This window comes from Cataglyphis hispanica, chromosome 2 (assembly GCF_021464435.1).
Source record: "Cataglyphis hispanica isolate Lineage 1 chromosome 2, ULB_Chis1_1.0, whole genome shotgun sequence".
In the NCBI taxonomy this organism is placed as follows: domain Eukaryota; kingdom Metazoa; phylum Arthropoda; class Insecta; order Hymenoptera; family Formicidae; genus Cataglyphis; species Cataglyphis hispanica.
The window spans coordinates 15,626,859-15,650,000 of NC_065955.1; the positions used below are offsets into that span (position 1 = coordinate 15,626,859).

Below are 23,142 nucleotides of genomic sequence, written 5' to 3' on the forward strand. Positions count from 1 at the left end.
AATGTGACTAAATGTAGAAAAAACTGGTATTTTCGTCTAAAATATACGATTTATGATAAAGAAAAGGTAGCAAATATGTGATTTTCAATTAAACCTCATAATTTCGTCTACAAAAATCAAAAAGAAATATTGAAATATGTCATTTTTTAAGGTTTTTATGCTTATACCTATTTGTACCTATTATGAACATTATTTTTTCTCAATTTCTCATAGCAATTTTCACTAAATTTAGCCCAAACCCATAGCACTCAAACGGTTAAATAAAATAAAAGAATTTTAAACTATTATACATATTTACAATTTCTTCAAAATTAAATCGTTTTATACATGAAAGTAAGATAACGCGCATAGCGTTTTCATTCTAATTGTGTCCAATTTTGCAACAAGTTCAATATATGTATATCTCTAATAACGCACACGTTTAAGAGACGTCTAGAGGACATCTAGAGGATGTAAAATATAACAACAGAATATTTTACATCTTCTGTTGAATATACCCTAACAATACACATATTCAAAACTGTAAAAATGTAAAACATTTTGTTTTTGTCATGTTTTACATCCTCTAGACGTGTGTATTGTTAGAATATATTCAACATGCTTCAAACGAAATTAATGCAAAATTCGAATGAGAACGCTAAACGCATTATCTTACTTTCATATAAATGTAAAACGATTTAATTTTTAAGCTATATATGTAGTTAATAATTTTTTTATTTTAATTAGTAACTTATCAGCAAAATAGTATCAATAAAAATAATGAATATATTAATTTATCAATTACCATGTCGAGATTATAATTTATATGGATAAACCAGTTTTTATCTTAATCAAAACCAAATCTAGATTGATTCATTGTTATTAAATTTGCAGATCATATTTTTGACATAAACGCCAGTAATAATGATGTATTTTATAATATTGTAAAATCTATTGTTGACGCTACAATAAATGGGTTTAATGGCACAGTGTTCACTTATAAACAGATAAGTTCTGACAAAACGTATACTATGATAGGCACGCCAGAGGAGCCTGAAATGATATTTCTTGCTGTTAAATATATTTTTAACACAATATCTAATACTTTTGGACGAGAATTTTTATTGAGGTTGATATATTTCTTTTTTCTGCTATAGTCTTATTCTAAAGTGAGATAGTTTTTTAATTTTTAGATTATATTATTATAGTAAAATATTATTTAAAAATCTGATCTAAAAAAGACTTTTCTTCTTGGTTTTTATAAATTGTAACGCTGATAAAAAGATTTTACTTTTTATTGCATTTTTTATTTAATTTTTTAGAGTAGCGTACTTAAAGATTTATAATGAAAAAATCAATGATCTTTTAAGTAAAGGCTCAAATGATCTAAAAATACATGAAGACATAAATATTTTTTAAAAATCTGATATAAATGGTCAAGTGTTTGTAAAATGTAAAGAAGAAATCACAAATTGTGCAGAGAAAGTTTTATCCATAATAAAAAATAATAAACACAGAAGAGGTAAAACGTTAATGAATGTGACCAAAGCAGCAGGAGTCATACAATATTCAGAATTATAAGAATGCCAATTCTTTCTTTAATTTTATGTATAAAAATTTTATAAGTTATTAGATGATATATAATTATTTATTTCTATATATAATCTATGTATATTAACAGTTTAGTTGTAAAATTCTATGTGTAATCGTAGACAATCGAGAGTCAAAGAATTAGTATTGGCTTAGAGGATAAAATAAAAGTATCGCAGTTATTATAAATATGGTAGATCTTGCTGGTTCAGAGAGAGAGCACAGCATACACAGGAGCTACCAGAGAATGTTTTGAGGAGGGACGCTATATTAAAATTTATCTCTTTCTGCATTGGCTTTAGTAATAAAACAGTTAAATCAGTCGCAAGCTCTCTGTAAATATATAAATTTTCGAGATAGCAAACTAACGAGACTCTTGCAACCATCTTTGGATGGCAATGCAATGACTGCGATAATATGTGCAGCAACACCAGCTGCTTTTTGTGAAACACAAAGAACACTGTCGTTAGTATTTTTAGTGTTTCATAAATGACTTATAACATAAGCATAGTATATATATTTTGTGCAATATATTTAATTTAAATTAATCAAATATATTTAATTTCAATGAATAGATTCGCATTTAAAGCTCAAAATGTAAAAAATAGCCTGAACTGAACGAAGTTGTGTCACATAACGTACTTTTAAAATGTTATGTTAAAAAAATTGAAGATTTGTTTACATAAATAAAGATGAGTGTTATTATAAATATTAAAAAATTTTTTTATTGCTTTATTATATAAAGTCTGCCGCACACGGTGCTTGTTTCCTTGCTGGATCGCTTGCTGAATTGCTTAAGCACCATGTGCGACGGGCTTAAATCAGCAAACACAGAATACTAAAGGCAATATTTTATTTGTCGTACAAGCCTTTGTCGGACGTTCTGATTGGTTGCTATTATGAGAAACTTTCAAACCCTAGGCAGTCCCTATTCGATAACTAATCGATATATCCTAATCGATACACCCGATAAGCACGTACGATATGTAATATCAGAGAGACGAGGGAAGCTTTCTTCTCTCTGATAACACAAAAAGTCAGTCTCTCATCACGGATTACGGATTTAGAATTTTATCGGCGATCGCCATCGAGTATCCGTAAACTGTCTCGCCGAAGTATGTGCATTTGACGCGCGTTTCTTTGCAGCGTTGGAAAATTGCGATCGGTGACGAAGCGACCTAAATATGAGCAACGACGTATTACCCTTCTGACACTTTGAGCAACACCAGATAAAAGGTGTGTAAATGTAAATCAGTTGTCTCGCGATGCGTATTCATCCTCGTTCCTGATCGAACAGCTAAGACTGAATTTCGATTCTTCTCGAATATGTCATGGGATATGCGCTCGCGTTTTCTTCACGTGCGTCCCCACATCGCGCTTACGTCACTTTGCTACGTGTTCAACAAGCAAAGTAGAGAATATCTGTTTGGATAAACTTAAAAGTTATTCAATTTTAATGCACGAGGATTTTGAAACTTGCATTCCTGCGTATCTTCGATTATCAGCTGCTACAATCGCAAAAACTTTGTATCTTATTTTTAATAATGATATCATTTGACAATGGCTTACGATAATAATCTTAAAAACTTATACTGTTAAACTTTTATAATTAGATTGTTAATATCTATTTATTTAAGTTTTGGATTTATTAACAAAATTTATATGTATGTTTGTGTAATAATTTATGTTGAATTACTATATTTTTATAATATTTTTTCACTTTTTCTTTTTCTATCACGTTAGTTTAATTTTTTTCAGAAAATTAAAAATAAATGCGCAAATGTATCAAAACATTTTTTATCACCTTTATATCATGCATTATTCTTTTTTTTTATGTTTGTATATTATTAATATATTTATTACTGAATATTATTATTATTAATATGTTTATTACTGAAAGTAGTAACTGTACAATTGATTAAAAATTTAATAATTATCATTAGTATTCTGAGTCTCTTGCTATTATTAATAAAGAGTAGGATTGATTTCTCTAATTTATATGCGAAGTGTCTTCCAGTATAAGCATGATCAATTCTTTATTTCCTAAATCAGAAAAAAAGATATATTGTAACAAATAAGACACAAAAATTAAATTACGTTGAAATAAACGCTATGAGCGTATCATATCATGAAAGCTGTCTGAATTATTCAAATTGAGAAGCACTTTATTGTTTTCTTTTTACTAGCAATGGTAAGTGTATTAGTATAATAAAAATTATGATGTTTTAGTTGATGAGGTATAATTTAATGGAATTCATGATATGCAAACAAATTTTATTAGTTTTAAATTTTATATACTTGTCAGCTATTGAAATTTTATTTGTCAATATATTGAATTGTTTATATAGAGTCTTACATTGCAGTCAAGTTTTTCTGTGTTATAATTAGAAGCTAATATAAATGATTAAAAAAACACTAGATTAAGTAAAAGATGCATTTTTTAAATACTAAGTTTGTGAATTTATATAATAGTGATATAAGAAAAATGAAAGATATGTGACTACTTATATAGATGTGTCTCATATGTAAAAACTGAATCAACAATATTTATCTTGAAAAAAGTGGAATGCAAGATTTTTAATAATATAATTGTAAACACTTACTTTTTTAATACTATTGACTTTTACTGCTGACACTTTCAGAATAAAAAATTGACAATACCTGTATAGTATTTGATGTTGCTTGTACTAAGTATTTGTGTAGAAATGAGGAAGAATGTGGAAAGTCTGGCCTACGTCGAGACTTAATGCAATTAGTTTACCCCAGTCTAGATGCTATCCAATTAGATATGATAAAATGAGAGCAGTGGATAATATCGTGTTTTGTCACATTAGAAAAACTTTCACTGCCATTGACTTTGACAATTATTTATTGTTAAAGTACATTTACAGTTAATTTTACATAGAAAACGAATAATGCACTGGTTTGTGTTGTTTCTATTTGCACAGTGCATAATGTCAAGTGTATATGAGAAGCCATCGGATACAATGGAAGGCAGCCTTCCTGAAGCTGCAATACACACGAAAGAAACATGTGAACAGAATAAGAATCAATTGGAATCTCTCAAGGAAATTATGATGAGGAATCAACAAAGTTTAAAAAAGAAAGAGGAGGAAGTCCAGGTAGTAAATTATAAAAATAATGTATTTTAGAAATATTATCTATTCTGAAATATAATTTTGTGAAAGATTAGGCAAAAGAGAAAAAGATATTTATTTTTTCTTGCTTGATTATATATAAATATATTTTTTATTTTTGTATTTTAAAGGAATATGCACGAAGATTATCAAAGATTAAATCCAGAGCCAAACTGTCACGTCATAATAAAGAAGGAAATTCATCATCTAAAGACACAATACATTTGCATAAGACTGAATCTGCAGCAAAGGATACAACAGATGATGCAATCGATGATATAAGTCAAGCAAAAACCCCAAAGGCAAAATCTTCTTTACTTCAACGAAAATTGGCGGAAAATAGGAAAGCGTTTGAGCAACGTAATAAGGAATTGACGGAAACAAAACGAGTAATGGAAGAGAAAGTGGAAGCTATTAGGCAACAATTAGACGAAACAGATTTAGCAACAGAAGTACACAAGGATCAATTGGCTGTTACACCAATTAAGCCTTTTGTGATCACTTCAGATGTAAGTTTCATAATAGTTCTTTAAACATATATTTTCATCTCTAACAATAAGTAATCTATCATTCTATAATTATTTTATAAATAATCCTATTATTATATGTATAATAAAAAGAAGGATTATTACTATTTGGGACAAATAATTTCTAAAAAATTTAATGAAAGTATAATAAAGTTTACATATTCATGCTTTAATTTAAGATGATGACACCAATTCAAATTGAGGACATTCAAGAGAAAGAGAAAAAAATTATGGATCTAAATAGCAAAATTGTCGAATTGGAAGCTACCATTCTAGACCTTCAAGAAAATTTAAAAGAGAAAGATTCTGTAATTGATTCCAAAACGAAGGCGGTGACTCTCATGTCCGCGGATCTTTCTAAGAAGGGTAAAACGACATTGGACACTCTCGAAGATACGAAAGACGAAATGCGAACAATGCAGGAAAATTTTATCCTGATAGAAACTTCTTTGAAAGATAAGAATAACAATCTGTTGAAACAATTGCAAGAAAGAGATAATAAAATATCGGAATTGGAACACACAATTAATAGGTAATACATTTCAATAATACATACATTAATACATACATTAGTATGAAATTAAATAACATTTATTTCGAATTAAGTGAAAAAATGATTTTGATAATTGAATAATAGAAATTTAAAACTTTATAATTTTGCTTAATATTACACACACACACACACACACACACAAAATTATAAAGAAAAATATTACCTAATTTCTTATTAGCTAATACAATTTCATTATATATTGACATATAATAAGATATAAATTTTATATCATATAATAAATATTCTTTTGTTTAAAGCTGTTTTAAAAATATTCTAGATTTTTCGAATTATTTATTTTTTATATTTAGATTTGAAGAGCAGCTTAAAGAACAGAAAATAGCTGAATCAGCAAGTGCGGATTTTTCGCGTTCCACTATGGACACTTTAGCGGAGACTAAAGACGCGATGAAATCGATGCAAGAAAATTTCGTTCTTATTGAATCCTCATTGAAGTTGAAGAATGATAATCTTCTTCAGCAATTAGGGGAGTATGAAGTGAAATTGGTGGAAGCCAGAGAAAGAATTTTTCAATTAGAATCGGACGCCGGTATAGTGACAACACCGGCAGTCAAGGATTTACAATTTAGAATAGAGAAATTAGTGCAAAATAATCGACAGCTTCTTGATGAAAAGTACCAATTGCAAAAAAATGTGGCCGAGTTGCAAGATAAAATTATTGCTAAGAAATCGGTTCAAAATAATGATGCAATTATTGAAAAAGATAATAAAATAGCAGAGCTTGAAAATTTAATAGAAGAACTTAAACAATCAAACGAATTGCTAAAAGAAGAATCAAAGGCAGAGATGCAGAAACAAGTGACTGAATTGTCATCTAGAAACGGAGAATATTCCAACAAGATTATCGATCTCGAAAAGCAAGTGCATAAATTGGAAGCGGAGAAGAACGACATGATAGCAAAATTGTCAGTCGAGCGAACAATACTTAAGAAAGATGATACAATGATTAAGTTGACAAAAGAATTGGAGGATTTAAATAAAAGCATGATCAAATTAAAGGCCCAACACAGAAGTAAAGTGAAAAATCTGCAAAAACAATTGGAGGACTTCAAAATGGTAAGAGATTGTTACAATATTTGTATTTTTAGATTTTGTATAATGGCAAAGATAAGAAAAAAAAAAAAAATATTTTTTAAAATTATAATTATATTAAGTAGAAACATAAGTTATGTATTTTTTTACTTTATATATGCATTTTATATAGAATATCTTTATTGAACATTTAATAGAAATGCTATTGTTCAGTTTTCTCTATTAACTATATTAATCAATTAATATAGACATTTCTGAAGATTTTTATATTTATAAAAGTACGAATATGTGCGTTGTGTACAGGTATCTGATACAAATGCGGAACTTGTTAGATTGGGCAATCAAGTGGCGTTATTGGAGGAGGAGAAAGGTAACCTTCAGCTGAGTCTGGTAGACTTTGACGAGCTTAAAGGTAGGAACCAGGACAAACATTCTATCGCCGACATTTCCGTTGTCCTAGTTATATTAATGGATTTTCAATGCGATTTGTGTTAATATTTTTTATCGAGACAGCCTATTTTCCACAGCCCTTTCCTTTATGAAAAGCATCCTAATCGCTGTAATTACATGTACATATCTTTTGCAACAAAATAATATATGAATAAACTATAGTAATAATTTATATCAACTTTATTGTGGTCGCGAGTATAGAAATGTTACATAGTAAATTTTATTTGCAAGTACTTAAAAAAACTACTTGCAAAATATGGAAAATATTTTTTAAGGCTGATTTCTGGTGATGGAATCTTTTCTCTTGTGCCTAGTAATTTTGTATGTTACAATTATTGAAACGTTCACAGAAAATACTTATCAATCAAATTTTTTTGTGAATATTTCTTGATAATTAAATATGGTACCTACTTTACTTGTCAAAGTTTGCTGCATATTTATCCATAGAAGTAGATTTATTTTTAGTATCTACTTATCATACTTACATTTTCTTATTACTCTTATGAATAATCGATTAATTTGCATGAATTGCATTAATTATATTGAATTTTTTTCTTAAGCTTGTTTGTAATTGCAATATTCGCTTTTAATGAAATAAATTAAAATTGAAAGTACCTTGCACATAGGATTAATTTTTGATTGACATATATGATGCTAACAATTAAATATCCAATAAAGTAAATTAAATGAATCTTAGCTTTTCAAAATACTTGAAACTTTGAATGAATTAAAAGAAGGAATTTTTTTTTTAAGTAGAAGGAAATTATTCTAGAAAAAAATATATATGCCATCAGCAGATTTATGATTTTAAAGAAATATAGAAAAGATATATTTTTTAACAAAATATATATTAATATGTCTATAATTGTGTAATATTATTATATGCCTATATATATATATATATATATATATATATATATATATATATATTTTATTTGCAAGTACTTAAAAAATATATATATTTATTAAATATGTATATATATATATATATATTAATATGTATAAATATGTATAAATATATATATATATTATATTTAAAAAAAAAAAAAAAAAATATATATATATATATATATATATATATATACACACATATATATATATGTATATAAATTTAAAAACTAATGTTTCTTTACACATTCATATATACGAGTTTTTGTTTTTTTTTTAATAATTTTAAGTTATTTAACATTTTTGCAATATCTAAGATTAATGTAGCTAGAGTATATAAGTAAATAACGTAATTGTTTTAAGAATAAGTCTGTTGTTGGTTTGTCTTTTTCTTTTGTTTTAATTTTTTGAAACATTTTATATAATGGGATAATTACAGATCACATAAAAAAAAAGATTTTATCTTTGAAAAATTTACTATGAGCACTTAGTAACTGCTTGCTTTAAGCTTTGTATGAACAAAACTGAAATTGCACATATGTTATCGGCAAATTATACGATCTACACAGCCTCGGCAGGAGATTGGCAAGAACGTGTTGCTGACCTGGAAAATAAGGTTTCATCTCAGACAAAAGAAATACAGATGCATATCGATGCAATCGCCACCTTGGAGAACCAAAAGTTAGATCTAATGCAAGGTAATTTATCATATTAAATATAGTCCATGTGGAATAAAATATGCAATTTGTGTGGACGAGTTAAATAATTTTTTATTGATAATATTGATTTGTATTACATTTTAATAGAATTATAAATTATAAACTATGCTTTTTTTATGACACATCAATTATTCCCCCCTTTCTCTTTTTTTCTCCCCCTTTCCTCTCTTCTCCCCTCTTCCTCCTCTCCCTTACCCCTCTCTTTTTCTCTCTCATTCCCTTCCCCTCTCTCCCTCTCTCTCATTATCTTCCCCTCTCTCCCTCTCTCTGCCCCCTCTCTCTTCTTTTCTCTCACCCTCACACCCTCTTTCTCTCCTTCTCACCCTTTCTTTCTCCCTCTCACCCTCTCTCTTCCTCTTATCCTCCCCCCCCTCCCCCCCTCTCTCTCTATCTCTCTCTCTCTGTAACAGTGATGATCAAGCTTCTAAAAAATTTTATACATATAATAATATTATTTATTAAGTATTAAGAATTAGCATATTGCATATGCTCAAAAAGTTATATAAATTTTTTCAGAACTTCACACAGTGAAACAAGAAATTTTGGCGTTAGAAGCTGAGAATGCAGAGTCCGAAAATCTCAGAGTGTCTGCAGAGATGAAAGTTGTTGAGCTAGAGGAACAATTGGAAGCTATACACAAAGAACATAGCGAAAATAAACTCGAGTCTCTATCCGAGTCTGAGTATCATGAACTTTTGAAAAAGGTCGATGCTCTGATACATGAAAATTCAGAATTATATAGTAAATTAAACAAAATGGAAGAAAAAGGCACTTCGGATACCGGTTCGACAGAATCTTTTGAAGCCATTCAAGTAAATAATAAAAATGATCTTTTGAAAAAGATCGAAGATTTAGAACAGAAAAATAATGAGTTGACGCTCAAGTTAACGAAGTTGGAGGAAAGAGATGGCTCGCATGCTGGTTCGACGGAGTCCTTCGAAACTATAAACGATACAGATCGCAGCGAATTGTTGAAGAAAATTGAACAGTTGATCCAGGAAAATAATGATTTAACTATGAAGTTGAACAGATTTGAAGAGAAGGGATCTGATACGGGTTCCACGGAATCTTTTGAGCGTATTCCAGAACATAACGACAACATGACAAAGATTGAACTACTTACTCAAGAGAATAATGAACTTGTTATTAAACTTACGAAACTGGAAGAACAGTTAAGTCAAATAGAATGTAATGTTCAGTTAAATGCCCCTAAGATTGATAATAGTTTAGAGACACTTAAAGATGATAGTAGCTTGCGATTGCAAATTGAGACATTTACACAGGAACATGACAATTTAATGGCAGAGATTGCTAAATTTAAGACGCAAGTAGAAGATCTGACAGAAGAAAATAACAGGTTGCAGGATCGTATAGAAACATTGACAGCAGAGAATACTGAATTAGTTATAAATTGCACAAAATTAGAGGAACATCTCGAAGTACAAATGTCTTCTCAAATGTCAGTTCAGATAATAGAATATACTGATCAAATTAAAGTTTTAATGGATAGACAACAGGTCCTAGAAAAAGAGTTGACACAATTGCGAGAAGCTTCGGTAGAGCAATCAGTTAACATAACATCATGCGAGACTGATGACGCAAAATCTAAGATTGTGACATTAGAGAAAGAAAATGCACAGATGATAATGACTATTAGAAAACTCGAAGAACATATCAACAATCAGAAAGAAGAATTGAGCAAATTTTCTAGAGAGAAAGAAGAGTTGAATCTAAAACTGGAACATATGGCCTGTGATGATTTCTCTAGAGAAAGAGTAGAACTCATTGATAAATTGGAGAAATTGAATCGGGAAAAGGAGAGTGTAGTTTATGAGAGACAGGAGCTGCATGAACAAATTAATTCTCTCTTGCAGAAATCATCTGAGGAAATGTCAGAGATACGAAAGACGGAAGAAGTTGCTCAGGAATCCCAAAGTGTGATTGTAGCATCTTTGGAGAAAGAACTTGAGAATAGCAAAGTATTAATTACAGAGTATAAAAATCAAATAGAAGAGATGAATATGAAACTACAGAGCATGGAGGCAGAATTGCAGAAAAAAGCCAAACAATTACTAGAATATGAGGCATCGAATGAAAAAGTGGAGAGTTTGCAACGCGAGTTAAATGACATGTTTGCTACTGCAGAAGAATGGAAATTCAAGTATGATGATATGCAAGTAAAGATGCAAGCCTTAGAGCAAGGAAAAATCTCTATAGAGGAAGCTTTTAAGATATTGGAAAATAATCATAAAGAATTGTTAGAAGTAATAAGGGAGAAAGATGCAGCAACTTCTACTCTACAAGAACAGTTTCAAGACACTATAAACTCGCTCGAAATGAGATTACAAGATGAAATAGCAAATGTAACTGCAAAAGAACATGAAATTACGGCCTTGAAAGCAGAAATTGAAAAGAAAGACCAAGAATTGCAAACCAAATATGCACAGTTGCAAAATGGAATGATTTCTATAGACAATTTGCAAGAGGAATTGTACAACTATTCGCTTAAACTTAAAGAAAATGAGGCTGCTCTATCATCATCATTAGGAGAGATTGCAAGACTCAATGACATAATAAAGCAGAAAGAAAAGGATACTCAGTTTTTGAAAAAGAATATTAGCAAAATTACTGAAGCATTAGAATTGACTAAATCTTCAGAAGAATTTAATGAAATATTAGAAAGTTTGCGAAATAAAGAAACAAACTATATTGAATTACAAAATAAGCACAAAGAAGTCTTAAGAGAAAACAGTGAGCTATTGCAAAAGATTGAAGATATATCAAAGGATTATGAGAATATTAAAAATGAATTAATTAAGAAGGAACAGGAAATGAACAATTTGCTTATGGATAAAAAAGAGTTAGTCGCACAAATTGAAGAAATCAAAAAAGACAAGATTGAAACTGAAAAACGACTTTGGGAATTACAAAAGATTTTGGAGAATCAAACTACATATGCTGAAAATATGCAATCGGAGCTAACAAATGAATACAAGCAGATGGAACGGCTTAAGATCAATCATACAGAGGAAATGATGATGCTAAGTACAAGATTAGAAAATGTTATTGAAGAACTAGTCGAGAAAATGCAGGAAAATGATGCTATGAAAGCTAAGTTAGAAGAAAAGCAAGAGTTACTTGATAAAAGTGTCACGGAAGAGATGAAGACTGTCTTGGAGTGTAAAGTTGCGGAATTGGAACAAAAGCTTTCAGAATCGGAGAATAAGTTTCAGATGCAATCTGAAAAAATGAAAAAGATTGTGGCAACTTTTAATAAAAAGAAAATAGCATGCCAAGAACTTGAAGCACGCGTTGCGGAATTGGAGGAGAAATGGTCAACGGAAAAGGACGAGAAAGAGGTTAAAAACAAACAGATACAGGAGGTGGAGATTGCCATGCGGGAAAAAGACAATAAAATAGCCGACTTGGAAGACAAATTGCTGCAGACGAAGAACGATATTGCAGAGGCTCTTGCAAATTCTGAAAAATTTGCAAAAGAATCAACCAGTTTGAAGGAAAGGATGACAGTGTTGATGGAACATAACACGGAGATGGGCGAGGAGATTGAGAAGCAACGTACAGAGATAGAACGCATCTCTCTTGAAATGACGGCAGAGAAAACAGCGAGAGAGAATATTATTACAGAATATGAACTCTATAAACAAACAGCGAGCAAGGAAGCTGAACAAAAACAGGCAATTTTGGATGAGATAAAAGAAAAGGCACGAGAATTGAGCGTACGTATGCAAGTGATGGAGACTGAATACGTGGATCAGCTTGCTACGATAAAGAACTTGCAGGCGGAGAACGGTCTCTTGTTATCCAAACAAACGCAGATCGACGAGAAACTAGAAAATACCGAGAAAGAGTCAGAAGAGCGTCGTGTGCTGATCGAGCAGTTACAAAAAGAAATTACGACTATGACGGTAGCTGTGCAGACTCCGGAACAGGATGTAAGAGAGGATGACGTAGAGAGGATCGCGCAACATTGCGACCATTCTGAGCAGTGTCAAAATTTGGTACAAGCGTTGGAAGCACGTCTACAAGAACGTCAAGCGGAGATTGAAAATCTAAATAATGAGTTAGCTAATTCATATGGCAATATCGTATTACTTCATGATGAGTCTCAAAGATACAATGATATGATGATGCAAACTGCTCAGGAGCGTTTTAATCAGTCACTTATGGACCAAACGAATACGTTACAACAAGAAATTGATGCCTTAAGAACGGAAAAATCTATAAGCGAACAGAAAGTGTCGAAATTGGAATCTAAGTTAGAAGAATATAAACGTAAGAACGAGAAATGCAAAATTGAAATTCTAGAAACAGCTGAGTCTTCTGTCATAGAGAGCCAGCAACAACAGAAGCATGACGATACTTTGCCATTGTTTGATTCTGCGAAAATTCTTGATACGACTATTACTTTGGATGCTGATAAAAAAGAAATAAAACGATTACAAAGTTTATTGAATGAGAAAGAGAATCAATGTTCTGAGTACGTGAAAGAAATCGATCTTTTACTTAAAAATATAGAGGAAGGAAAGGTGCATATCCAAGACTTACAGAATCAATTTGAGAATTCGCAAAGCGAATTGAAGAAGATAGAATATCTTCTTTCTGAAAAGAACGCAAAGCTGGAATCATTAAATGTGGAACTGAACAAAGTGACTTTTCAATTGAATGAATTCAAAGTGTTGCAGGAGCAGTATCATATTACTGAAGCGGAAGTGGAAAGATTACGGCAACTTGTGGCCGAGAAGAACATGCAGATAGATTCATTAATCACAGAATTAAATATCGTAAATCAACAAATGACTATGCAGTCACAGCAATATGCGGATTTAGAAAATAATCTGCGAACAGAGATCTCACTTAAAGACATGGAAATCACTACATTAAGAACAGAATTGACTTCCACAAAAGAGACTGTGCAAACATTAATAATAGAACAAGATCAGCTAAACCACATCTTGGAATCTTACAAACTTCAGATTGATAATCTGGTACCAGAAACGAAGACTGGCAATGATAATGATTCAACACAAGAGACAAGTCAACAACGTAACTTTCAGATTGAACTGGAGAATGCATTACAAAAGAGGGATCAGGCGGAAATATTTGTCGCGAATCTCACACAAGTGTTAGATGATTCACAACAGAATCTTCAGAAGTCGAGAATACATAAAGACAGTTTAAAGGAGTTTACTTCTATGGAGGAAACGGTTGAACAAGAATCAGCACAAATTCTTACATCTATTGAAGAATCTGTTAGTCAACAAGAATCCGTACAATCTGCACAATCTCCTACTGAAAAAAGAATACAACAAGATACTCAATTAGATATTGGTTTAGGTTGGGATTATGGCTCGTCTGAGCCGCTTAATGTTGATGAGGACTCTTGGGGTTGGAATACGGAGGATGTTCAATTGGTTAATGATCTCAGTACGACACCAGTACAGATGAATGTCGAAACGCAATTACATCTGCAAATAGAAGACTTGCAAGATAGAATAAAAAATCTGGAAGAACAGAATGCTAAGATTGCCGAAGACAATAAAGCAGCACAGATAAAGAATGGTAAATTAGTGAAAAAGTTGAAGGAATATAAGGTACAGATAGAGAACTTGCAACAACAATTGAAGATGCAGAAACAGGCTGGCAGCTTTTTTGATCTGGATACGGCAATCGAAGAGGAATTGAAAATGCAGATCGCCAAGTTGGAGAAAACTCTTAATGAAATTAAAGAGGAAAAGAAAAATATTATTGCTGAGAAAGAGGCTTTACTGAAACGATTTGACGTAATCGTGTCGGCTAACGAAAGGTACATGGAAATGAAGGAGAGACAGGATATAGAAGTCGAGGTACTGCGTATTCAGAATAAGGAACTAAGCAATAAAGTGCAATCCTTAGAATGGCGATTACAAGAAAATATAACTGATTTACAAGATATCATCTCTTCTTCTTCGCGACAAGAAGATCAGATTGATCCGTCAAGTCATGAAGCCGAATCTACAGCGCATAACCAGCCTCAGAAAAGATCAGTGGAATCTATTGACAACTTTGAAAAGATGTCGAAAAAGTACAAGGAGGAAATAGATGATTTGAAGGACGAATTGGAAGCGCTTGCAGCAGAAAACGAACAATTGCAGCACTTTTTAGAAGAACAAAAAGCGATGATGGCAAATTTGGAACCGAAGAGTATTGATAAATCTGAAGAACTCATAGAGAAGTTAGATGCGTTGAATAACCAAAATGTGTTACTCCAAAGCGCTTTAAACAAGAGCAAAGAAGAATACGACATGCTCAGGAAGCAGTACGAGCAAAGTCTAATAGACGCGAATGATCAAGTGGCAGCAATGCGACAAAACAGCGATCTTCTTAAAACTGAATTTATGGAGAAAATAGATAGATTAGAGACGGAAATAAATAATTTACAGAAAGCTTTAGAAGAGAAGGAAGCCAAGATCAATGCTTTGATGAATTCAGAGGAAAAACTTTCGATCGTCAATACATCTTTAACGGAAGTTACGGAATTGCTTAACATTAGAGTTCAGGAAGTTGCTGATCTGAAGCAAGAGCTTCAAGTTCAATATGTAGAAAGACAACAAGCTGAAGCGACGTTACAATCGAATATACAAAATTTAACAAGAGAACTAGACGAGAGGAAACAAGAATTGGCAGCTTTGAAGGAAGCATTTGCCAACAAGGAACACGAATTAATACAGCAAAGGAGTGTAGAAACAATGAGCGCTATTATTAGTGAAGCTACTCAAGAATTAGTCCAGAAGCATGCGATAGAGATCGAAGAAAAAGATAAGGAATTGCACGATCTAATGGAAAAGTTGATTGCAATGCAAACGACGGTTGATGAGTACACCTTAAGGTTGCAAGATAGCACGGCTAAATTGGAGATGCAACAACAACAAATTGTATATTTGAAAGAGGATCTAACAGAGCGAAATTCAATAATTGGAGCTACTCAAGCTGAAGCAAATTTGTTGAATGAAAAATTGCAAGAGAAACAACAAGAGTTAATACAATATGAGGAAGAAAAAACCAAACTTGCGACAAAAATAGAAGGGTACTTAGCGGACATCCAACATCTGCAGAGTCAATTGAACGCCACAGAAATAACCACAGTTAATCTACAAGAGTGTAATTCGCATATTCATAGCTTGCAGCAAGAAATTCAAGTTCTAAAATCAGAGAAAGAATCGATCTTGCTGCAGTACGATCAGGAGACGAAGGCGTATCAGGCTCATCTGGAAAACAATAAAGAACAGATTGATGCTTTAAAGCAAGATCTGCGAGAGAAGACCGAACAATTGCATTACGTAAGTACACAATTATGCGCCAAGGAGAATGATTTGGAAGGGATTAAAGCAATGATGAATGACAAAAATTCTTTGCTGGAGATCGTGAATCAAGAATTGAATGACAAACGTGCCGAATTGGAAAGATTGCGCAATGAGCGGTCACAGAATTCTCAGACGATCGACGCTCTCTCTGCTTTTAGAATGGGCAGTGACGACGATGCGGAGCTGCAAAGCACTGTAGACGAGTTAAAGGCACAGATGGAAACTAAACAACAAGAATTGCAACATTTAAAGTACGTTTTGAGCGAGAATACGTATCCTACAATCATTCAGCAAATGCAAGATAGAATTAATTGTCTATATAACGAAAAAGTTACATTGGAAGCTTCTTTGCGAGTAGTTAAGCAGACTTTAACGGAGAAACAGGAACAAGTAAATGTTTTAACGCAGCGCATTAACGATCAGAATCAGGACTATATTTCCAAGGAGGAAGTCAATTCGCTTTCCAGAGACCGAAGATCCGCGTACGATCAAGAAGAAATCGTTAGGTTGCAGAATGAACTGCATGTGAAAGAACAAGAAATTAATGAACTGAGATATGTTATAGCTGAGAAAGACTCGCAATTATGTTTGCAAGCTAGTATGGAGCCGCAATCGGATGAATTTGAATTACGCGAAACTATGCAGAGATTAACGGGAGAATTATATGGCAAAGAGCAGGAAGTGCAAACGTTAAAGTCAACTATCGTGGAGTTGCAAGAAAAAATCTTGCATCTTAAAGATTTTGAAAGGCTTTCTGAGGAGAGCAGAAATGCCATCGAGAGGCTAACTTCAGAAAAAGAGCAGATTCGTATTGAGGCTGAAGAATTCCTGAATAACGAGTTGCGAAAGAAAGAATCCGAGATTGATGAAATCAAGCAGAAACTATCAGAAGAAAATCAAAAGTTATTGGCAGAACTTCAGTTGAAGGATAATCATATCGAGAATCTTAAGATGCGCTTAGAAGAATTGCAGGTAATTGTGAATGATCAGAATAATAAGCTCGAACAGAATGAGAAAGCATTGATGCATGCAATCGATGATCTGACGGAGAAGGAAAGAAGACTGGCCGAGTTGAGCATCACCAAAGACGCTGAGTTTCATAATTTGAAAATGCAGATTCGCGAAAAGGAGACGCGTATAGAAGAACTCTTGGCATTATCCGCTGAAGAGGAGAAACAATTAGACGAGCTAAGGCATATATTGGCGGTTAAAGAGACAGAGGTGAATAGGCTGAAGGAATTGTTAGACCAGAAGGTATCAGAATATGAACTGATACAGCACGCTTTAAAAAAAGACGTGTCCGTCATCGAGGCTGCGGCATCGAAGAGTTTGGAAACTGTTGGAATAATCGACAACAAGGAGACCATCTCTAGTGAGTTGGACCTCGCATTGTACATGCTTCATCAAAGAGACGTCAGATGTGAAGAGTTGACTCATGAACTGATGCAATTGCTTGAGGAGCGTGATACATTACAACTGCGATTGTCTAATGCAATTCGAATAAACGAAGAATTGAGGAGGATGGGCGGGAGTAGCGCTGAAGCGAGTCCAACGAAAGACTTATCATCGGCCTCACAAGCAGTGATTGAACCCGTTGTAGAACAACTTTCACCTTCAAAGTCCGAAGGACCAATTGAGATTGCAAAGGAAGCCATCGATATTCCGATCGAGGACAAGGAAGCTCTTGCATTGAAGTAAGTAAAATTTCATAATTACAAAATCACAGAATCTATTTTTATATTTACGTAGTATTGTAATTATTTACAAGAAAAAGACCTGTAAAAAGTATTTATGTCTCCGTTTAGTGCTAAGCGTAGTGTTTGTAATTTGATTCATTTATTACAAAAAAATGCTATTGTTGGATCGATGATTTTAGTTATATTTAATGATAAATATTGACATGAGTATAGATTCTGTAATATGATATATTTAAAAAAAACAATTAAAATTTTCATGTGAGTAGACAATTTTTGTTGTTGTCAAAAGAGTCGAGGGTTTTCATCAGACTAATCAAATTTTTCTTCGTCCTAGTCGCTGCTACGTTACTCCATTGGCGCGAGCAATGATGATGACCTCGCTTTAGAACATATGAGTTTTAATTAAAATCATGCGATATTGTAAAGTCAGAAGTTTCATTATTTTGTCCAGTAAAAATCGAAATGCTTCTTCGTAGTTTGCTTATCCTGCAAAGCTCAAGTAATATTGAAGAATGAAAAATATTTTCGTTTTTCAACAGAATGTACAAATCTCGCTTACAGCGTACTGTAACTCGCTTGATATAAGCTAGATTCTTCCTTTAGATTGTCGCAGTTGCATTCAGTCAGTCATACGAAGGACGTGCGATTAAAGGATGAACGAGAGTTAAGGCATACGCAACAAATGTCTTTGTTAGCGCACAGGGACGTTTTAAGTACATTGCCGCCTGAAGCAGCTGCAAGGCTGGTCAACGCTAATTACACGCTCTGTAGGTAGTTTTTGATGAGTGTACAATAGTCAATAAACATATCGAATTTGCAATATATAAAGTTGTGCATTAGTGCGGATAACAAATCGATAAGTTGATATTTGTTCACAGCTCGAGATGTTCAGAGTCAGTCGAGTGTGCTTTTGAATTGGTTGTGGGGCAAGAGGTAAATGAATATATTTTTTCTCTATTATATAGCTTATTAATTTTATATAAAATCATGATGCCGATCTATTGACTCTTTTATGTTTCATCAATTTTATGTACATGTAATATTTTTTTGTAGCATAATTTCACAAAATTTTAATATTTTTATACAAATTTTCACTGTTGTACACATATATCACATAATCAATTTTTTAAATTGATAACAATTTGATAAGTTTTTCGAGAGTAGACTCATATTTTAAATTTTTAGTTTATATTACAGATGTTTCACAGTATACATTGTTGATGAGACGGTTTTATAATTTTTATAATTACAAATTTTTATTTGTGTAGAGATAATTGTTTTTACAGAGAGAGAGAGAGAGAGAGAGAGGGGGAGGGAGAGAGAGAGAGGGGGGAGAGGGAGAGGAGAGGAGAGAGAGAGAGAGAGAGAGAGAGAGAGAGAGAGAGAGAGAGAGAGAGAGAGAGAGAGAGAGAGAACGTTGATGTCTCTTTGTTTTTAATTTCATCAATTATATTTGATTAATTTTCTATTTTCTAAATTTTAAATCTGTAGATTTTATACAATTAAAGGCAAATAGAATAAATAATATCTATATGATGATATGTTATGCGATTTTAGCACGCCGAAGGTGGTGCACATGTGATGAACGAATAACGGGAGTCAAACGGCCATCGTTTTTGCCTTCTGAAGACATTCCTGCCAAGTGCCAACTGCCAAGACTTATTTCTGCAGTTAACGTGTAACGGAGCGATCTGTCGTGTGTATTTTTCAGACAGAAATTATTTAATTATATACTAATGATTAAGGAACTATTTTGCGAAAGTATTGCCTGATTATTAGGAAATAAATATTTTTCAAATTACAGAATGTACAGAATGTAGAGGTAGTTAGATAGAGTTCTTTCTTGGAAAAGTTGCTCGTCTTCGAGAAAGAAAAGAAAAGAATATAAGGAGCAGACTTACATGTATTATAATATTGTATAGCTGAATTGCATAAAGATATATGATTCAATTGAAAATACTTTAGATAATATAATATTTCTGCTTTTTTTTTATTTGATGACTACATTATTTATAGCAATGTATATGCAATACGATATATGCGTCAAAATTATTGTAATTCTTTTCTTTCGTTTTGAGTGTGTGCATTTCTATCGAAAAGTTGCCGTTTCATTTTGTCAGTTTTTTTTTGTTAATATTTAATAATTATATATATTATTTTTCTTTGTGAATTATCTACAATTGTGTCTTCCGGCTTATTGATGCAATTATAATACTATTATTAGTCATATCGAAGGGAAGTTACGTAAGGTGAATCATAGATAATGCAGACGTAATTCGTGTAAATTATTTGATCATTCTATTTCCATAAAATTTTGTACAGAGAAAGAAAAGTGTCAATGAATAAATAAAATATGAGAGAGAAACTATTTAAAGAAATTACGAATTATAGAATATAACGTATAATGTTTTATTGTGCGTATTATGTATCCTTAAAATTGCATAAAATATTTTGTGATGAAATTGCACATTTACGGCATGCGTATTCCTGGACGAAGAGAGAGAAGGGGAGAGAGAAAGAGAGAGAACAGATTATTATCTCTCTGTACAGCTGCATAAATATTTATATTACCGGGATTGTATATTATGAAATAACAAAAAAATTTTCAAAAGATATGACAATATTATCTCAGAATTAAAGTAATAATTACTGCTTTGTAATTTAAAAATTTGTAAAATTACAGAAGAAAAGGAAATATAAATATTTTTAGATATAAAAAAAATATATTATTTTATTTATATTGTGTATTGTTGTGCACATGCACACGAGCTCTCAAAACATTGATCATTTTAATTCTAAGATGACTTTAAATAATATAAAATTCCTTCATCTTATCTTTTTATAGAATTGAATAAAAATCATAAGTATGAAATATTAGTATAATGAAATATTAGTATAATTAATATAAAATATTAATATATAAAAAATGAACATAAAAGATTAATAGAAAATTAATATGTGCGCTATTCTTAATGAATAATTCGACATTTATGCAAATAGGATATTTGCACTTTTTGCAGTTTACTCATATAGATATTTTATTTGTGTGTATTACTTCCTTTTTTTCTTTTTCTAATAGATTTGTCAAAGGATTATAGTGTCTCTTATGTCGTAGGAATAGTATAGTATCGTATAGTATAGATACTAATATTTTCATAATTTTGATTGCGGTTTTTTTGATTACACTATTTTTTTTGATTACACTATTGTACTTAAACAAATTTGCATAAAAAGTATTTGCCTTTTCTCCATGTACTTATTTACATGACTAGCTCCGGAATTGAAGGTAAGTTATTAAAAATAATTTTATTTTGGAAAATTTAGTTATGAAGATGCAAATAAAAAGATTTGTAAGATGCAATTTATCTTAACAACTCGACAAAAATAAGTTTTTATATTTTCTTAAAAAAATTATATTAGAAAATATATTTTTTATATATTTTAAAGCTGATTTTTTATGTTGACATTGTAAATATTTTTTTGTTGTATAAAAAATGATTTACTTTATTTTATGACATCATCCTTACTTTAATTACTATTATATTTCTTGAATCAGCGAATTTCGAGCTTTGAACTTAAATATCTAGCCGTCTGATAATATTGATCTCGAAAATTATTTCTATTATTACATTTGTCTTTATTAGTATCTCTTTTATTGTTACCTCCACTTCGACGATCCGTTCAGAAAATTTATAGGAAGTTTTTGGGAGATAAACATATGTCTATTTATTTATTTAATAGCAACGGCCGGAGTAAATTGTGTAACATTAAATAGAATAAATTATTTATGTAAATATATTTCTTTCTTTCTTTACTTTATCTCTAACCACAGTATATAACATAACCGTTATTTTTCTGTAGCTTTAATATACTAAGGTATAGAAAAGTATTTAACACTATCTGCAATACGAGAAATATTCTGTTCGATATGCTTTGAAAAATAAAATGCTTAAATGAATGAATAAATTATGTATTAAAACCGTCTTCGAAAATTTTTAATAAAGTTTCCATATAGTAATCTTATCATTTCTTTAAAAAATGTTTCTTTTTAATATATGTAGCAAATTCATATCGCGTAATTAGACACACTTCGTGCTCGTTGATTATCGTATATGTTTATATACATGTCATAAGATATACACTTTCGAAATATGTTGCAAATTGCATAAACAACGAATTTTTTTTACTTAATTACTTGTTAATGATGCTTTTCAAATAATAATATATATGACATTTATAACGAGTAGTAAATTATAATGACTGTTAATAAAGATACATTTTGCATTAAGTTCTTTATTCTCTAAAGACAATTTTAATAATTTTAAAGATTTCTAAAAACAAAATGTAAAATATTAATAAAAGCAGCAGTTTTTTGTATTTAATCATAAAGGTCATGAACGGTGTTACACATGAAGCTTACACATGAATTTTCATTAACTCTCATATGTGTATATATATAATAGTATTTATTATATTTTATATAATACACACACACACATATATATATATATATATATATATATATATATATATATACACACATATAATAAGTACTATAATAAATACTATTATATATATAGAAGGAAATTAAATTCTTAATTGCCGTAAATATTTAAACATATTATTTAGTTTGTACGTCTAGTACGTCTGTACGAGTCTAATTGAATTTTCTTTCCCTAATTTAAATAATAAAATTTTTTATTTTTTCTCTTTGATTAAGTGCGATGTGATAAGTTAATTTATTAACATAGGCCTTGAATAGTAGAAACGAGCAAATAACTAATTTTTAAATAATGTATTGAATAATATAATATGTCAAAAAAATTATTAATTATCTTTATCCAAATGTTTTTTGTTAAACAAGAAATGATGTAATCTATTTATCTCAGAAAAATACACATGAAGCTGTATAATGAGTCTTTATAAAACTTTTTACATAGAATTGACTATATAATTCCTCGACATGAAATCCGCAGCTTTGTCTAATCGAGATTAATTCTCATATTTATTATGGATGTTGGACATACAATGTCATTAATAGTGCGATTTGTTGTCATATTTATTACGGACGTGGGACGTATAACATCATTAATAATGTGTGATTCTGAAGAGTTGATCAGTATGATAGTTATCTCATTGTCGGTAGAAAAGTTTTAAACAGTTATCATATAAGTGTATTTACTGATTTATA

The 23,142-nt window shown here is 31.0% G+C and overlaps 1 protein-coding gene and 1 pseudogene across 3 annotated transcripts; both read left to right on the plus strand.

Moving 5' to 3' along the window:
- Window positions 1-597: 597 nt before the first annotated feature.
- Window positions 598-2,234, plus strand: LOC126857118 (uncharacterized; annotated as a pseudogene).
- Window positions 2,235-2,545: 311 nt separating this feature from the next.
- Window positions 2,546-20,319, plus strand: LOC126858875 (protein lava lamp-like). 3 transcript variants are annotated; one of them, XM_050609522.1, is made up of 11 exons: window positions 2,546-2,805; window positions 4,518-4,691; window positions 4,838-5,215; window positions 5,413-5,765; window positions 6,095-6,860; window positions 7,140-7,248; window positions 8,744-8,872; window positions 9,410-17,948; window positions 18,555-18,718; window positions 18,830-18,884; window positions 19,509-20,319. In XM_050609522.1, exons 2-11 carry the CDS (start codon window positions 4,524-4,526, stop codon window positions 19,531-19,533), a joined length of 10,686 nt encoding a protein of 3,561 aa, XP_050465479.1. In that variant the 5' UTR covers window positions 2,546-2,805; window positions 4,518-4,523; the 3' UTR covers window positions 19,534-20,319. The 3 variants fall into 3 exon arrangements, with proteins under 3 accessions (XP_050465479.1, XP_050465480.1, XP_050465478.1); XM_050609523.1 differs by having other exon boundaries at window positions 7,140-7,206; XM_050609521.1 differs by lacking the exon at window positions 2,546-2,805 and having other exon boundaries at window positions 4,485-4,691.
- The last annotated feature ends 2,823 nt before the right edge of the window (window positions 20,320-23,142 follow it).

Coding starts and splice junctions, on each gene's coding strand:
- LOC126858875 (XM_050609521.1), top strand. CDS start 4,485: ATGCACTGGTTTGTGTTGTTTCTATTTGCACAGTGCATAATGTCAAGT. Junction 5,216..5,412: donor CTTTTGTGATCACTTCAGAT/GTAAGTTTCATA, acceptor CTTTAATTTAAG/ATGATGACACCAATTCAAAT. Junction 18,885..19,508: donor AATTGGTTGTGGGGCAAGAG/GTAAATGAATAT, acceptor ATGCGATTTTAG/CACGCCGAAGGTGGTGCACA.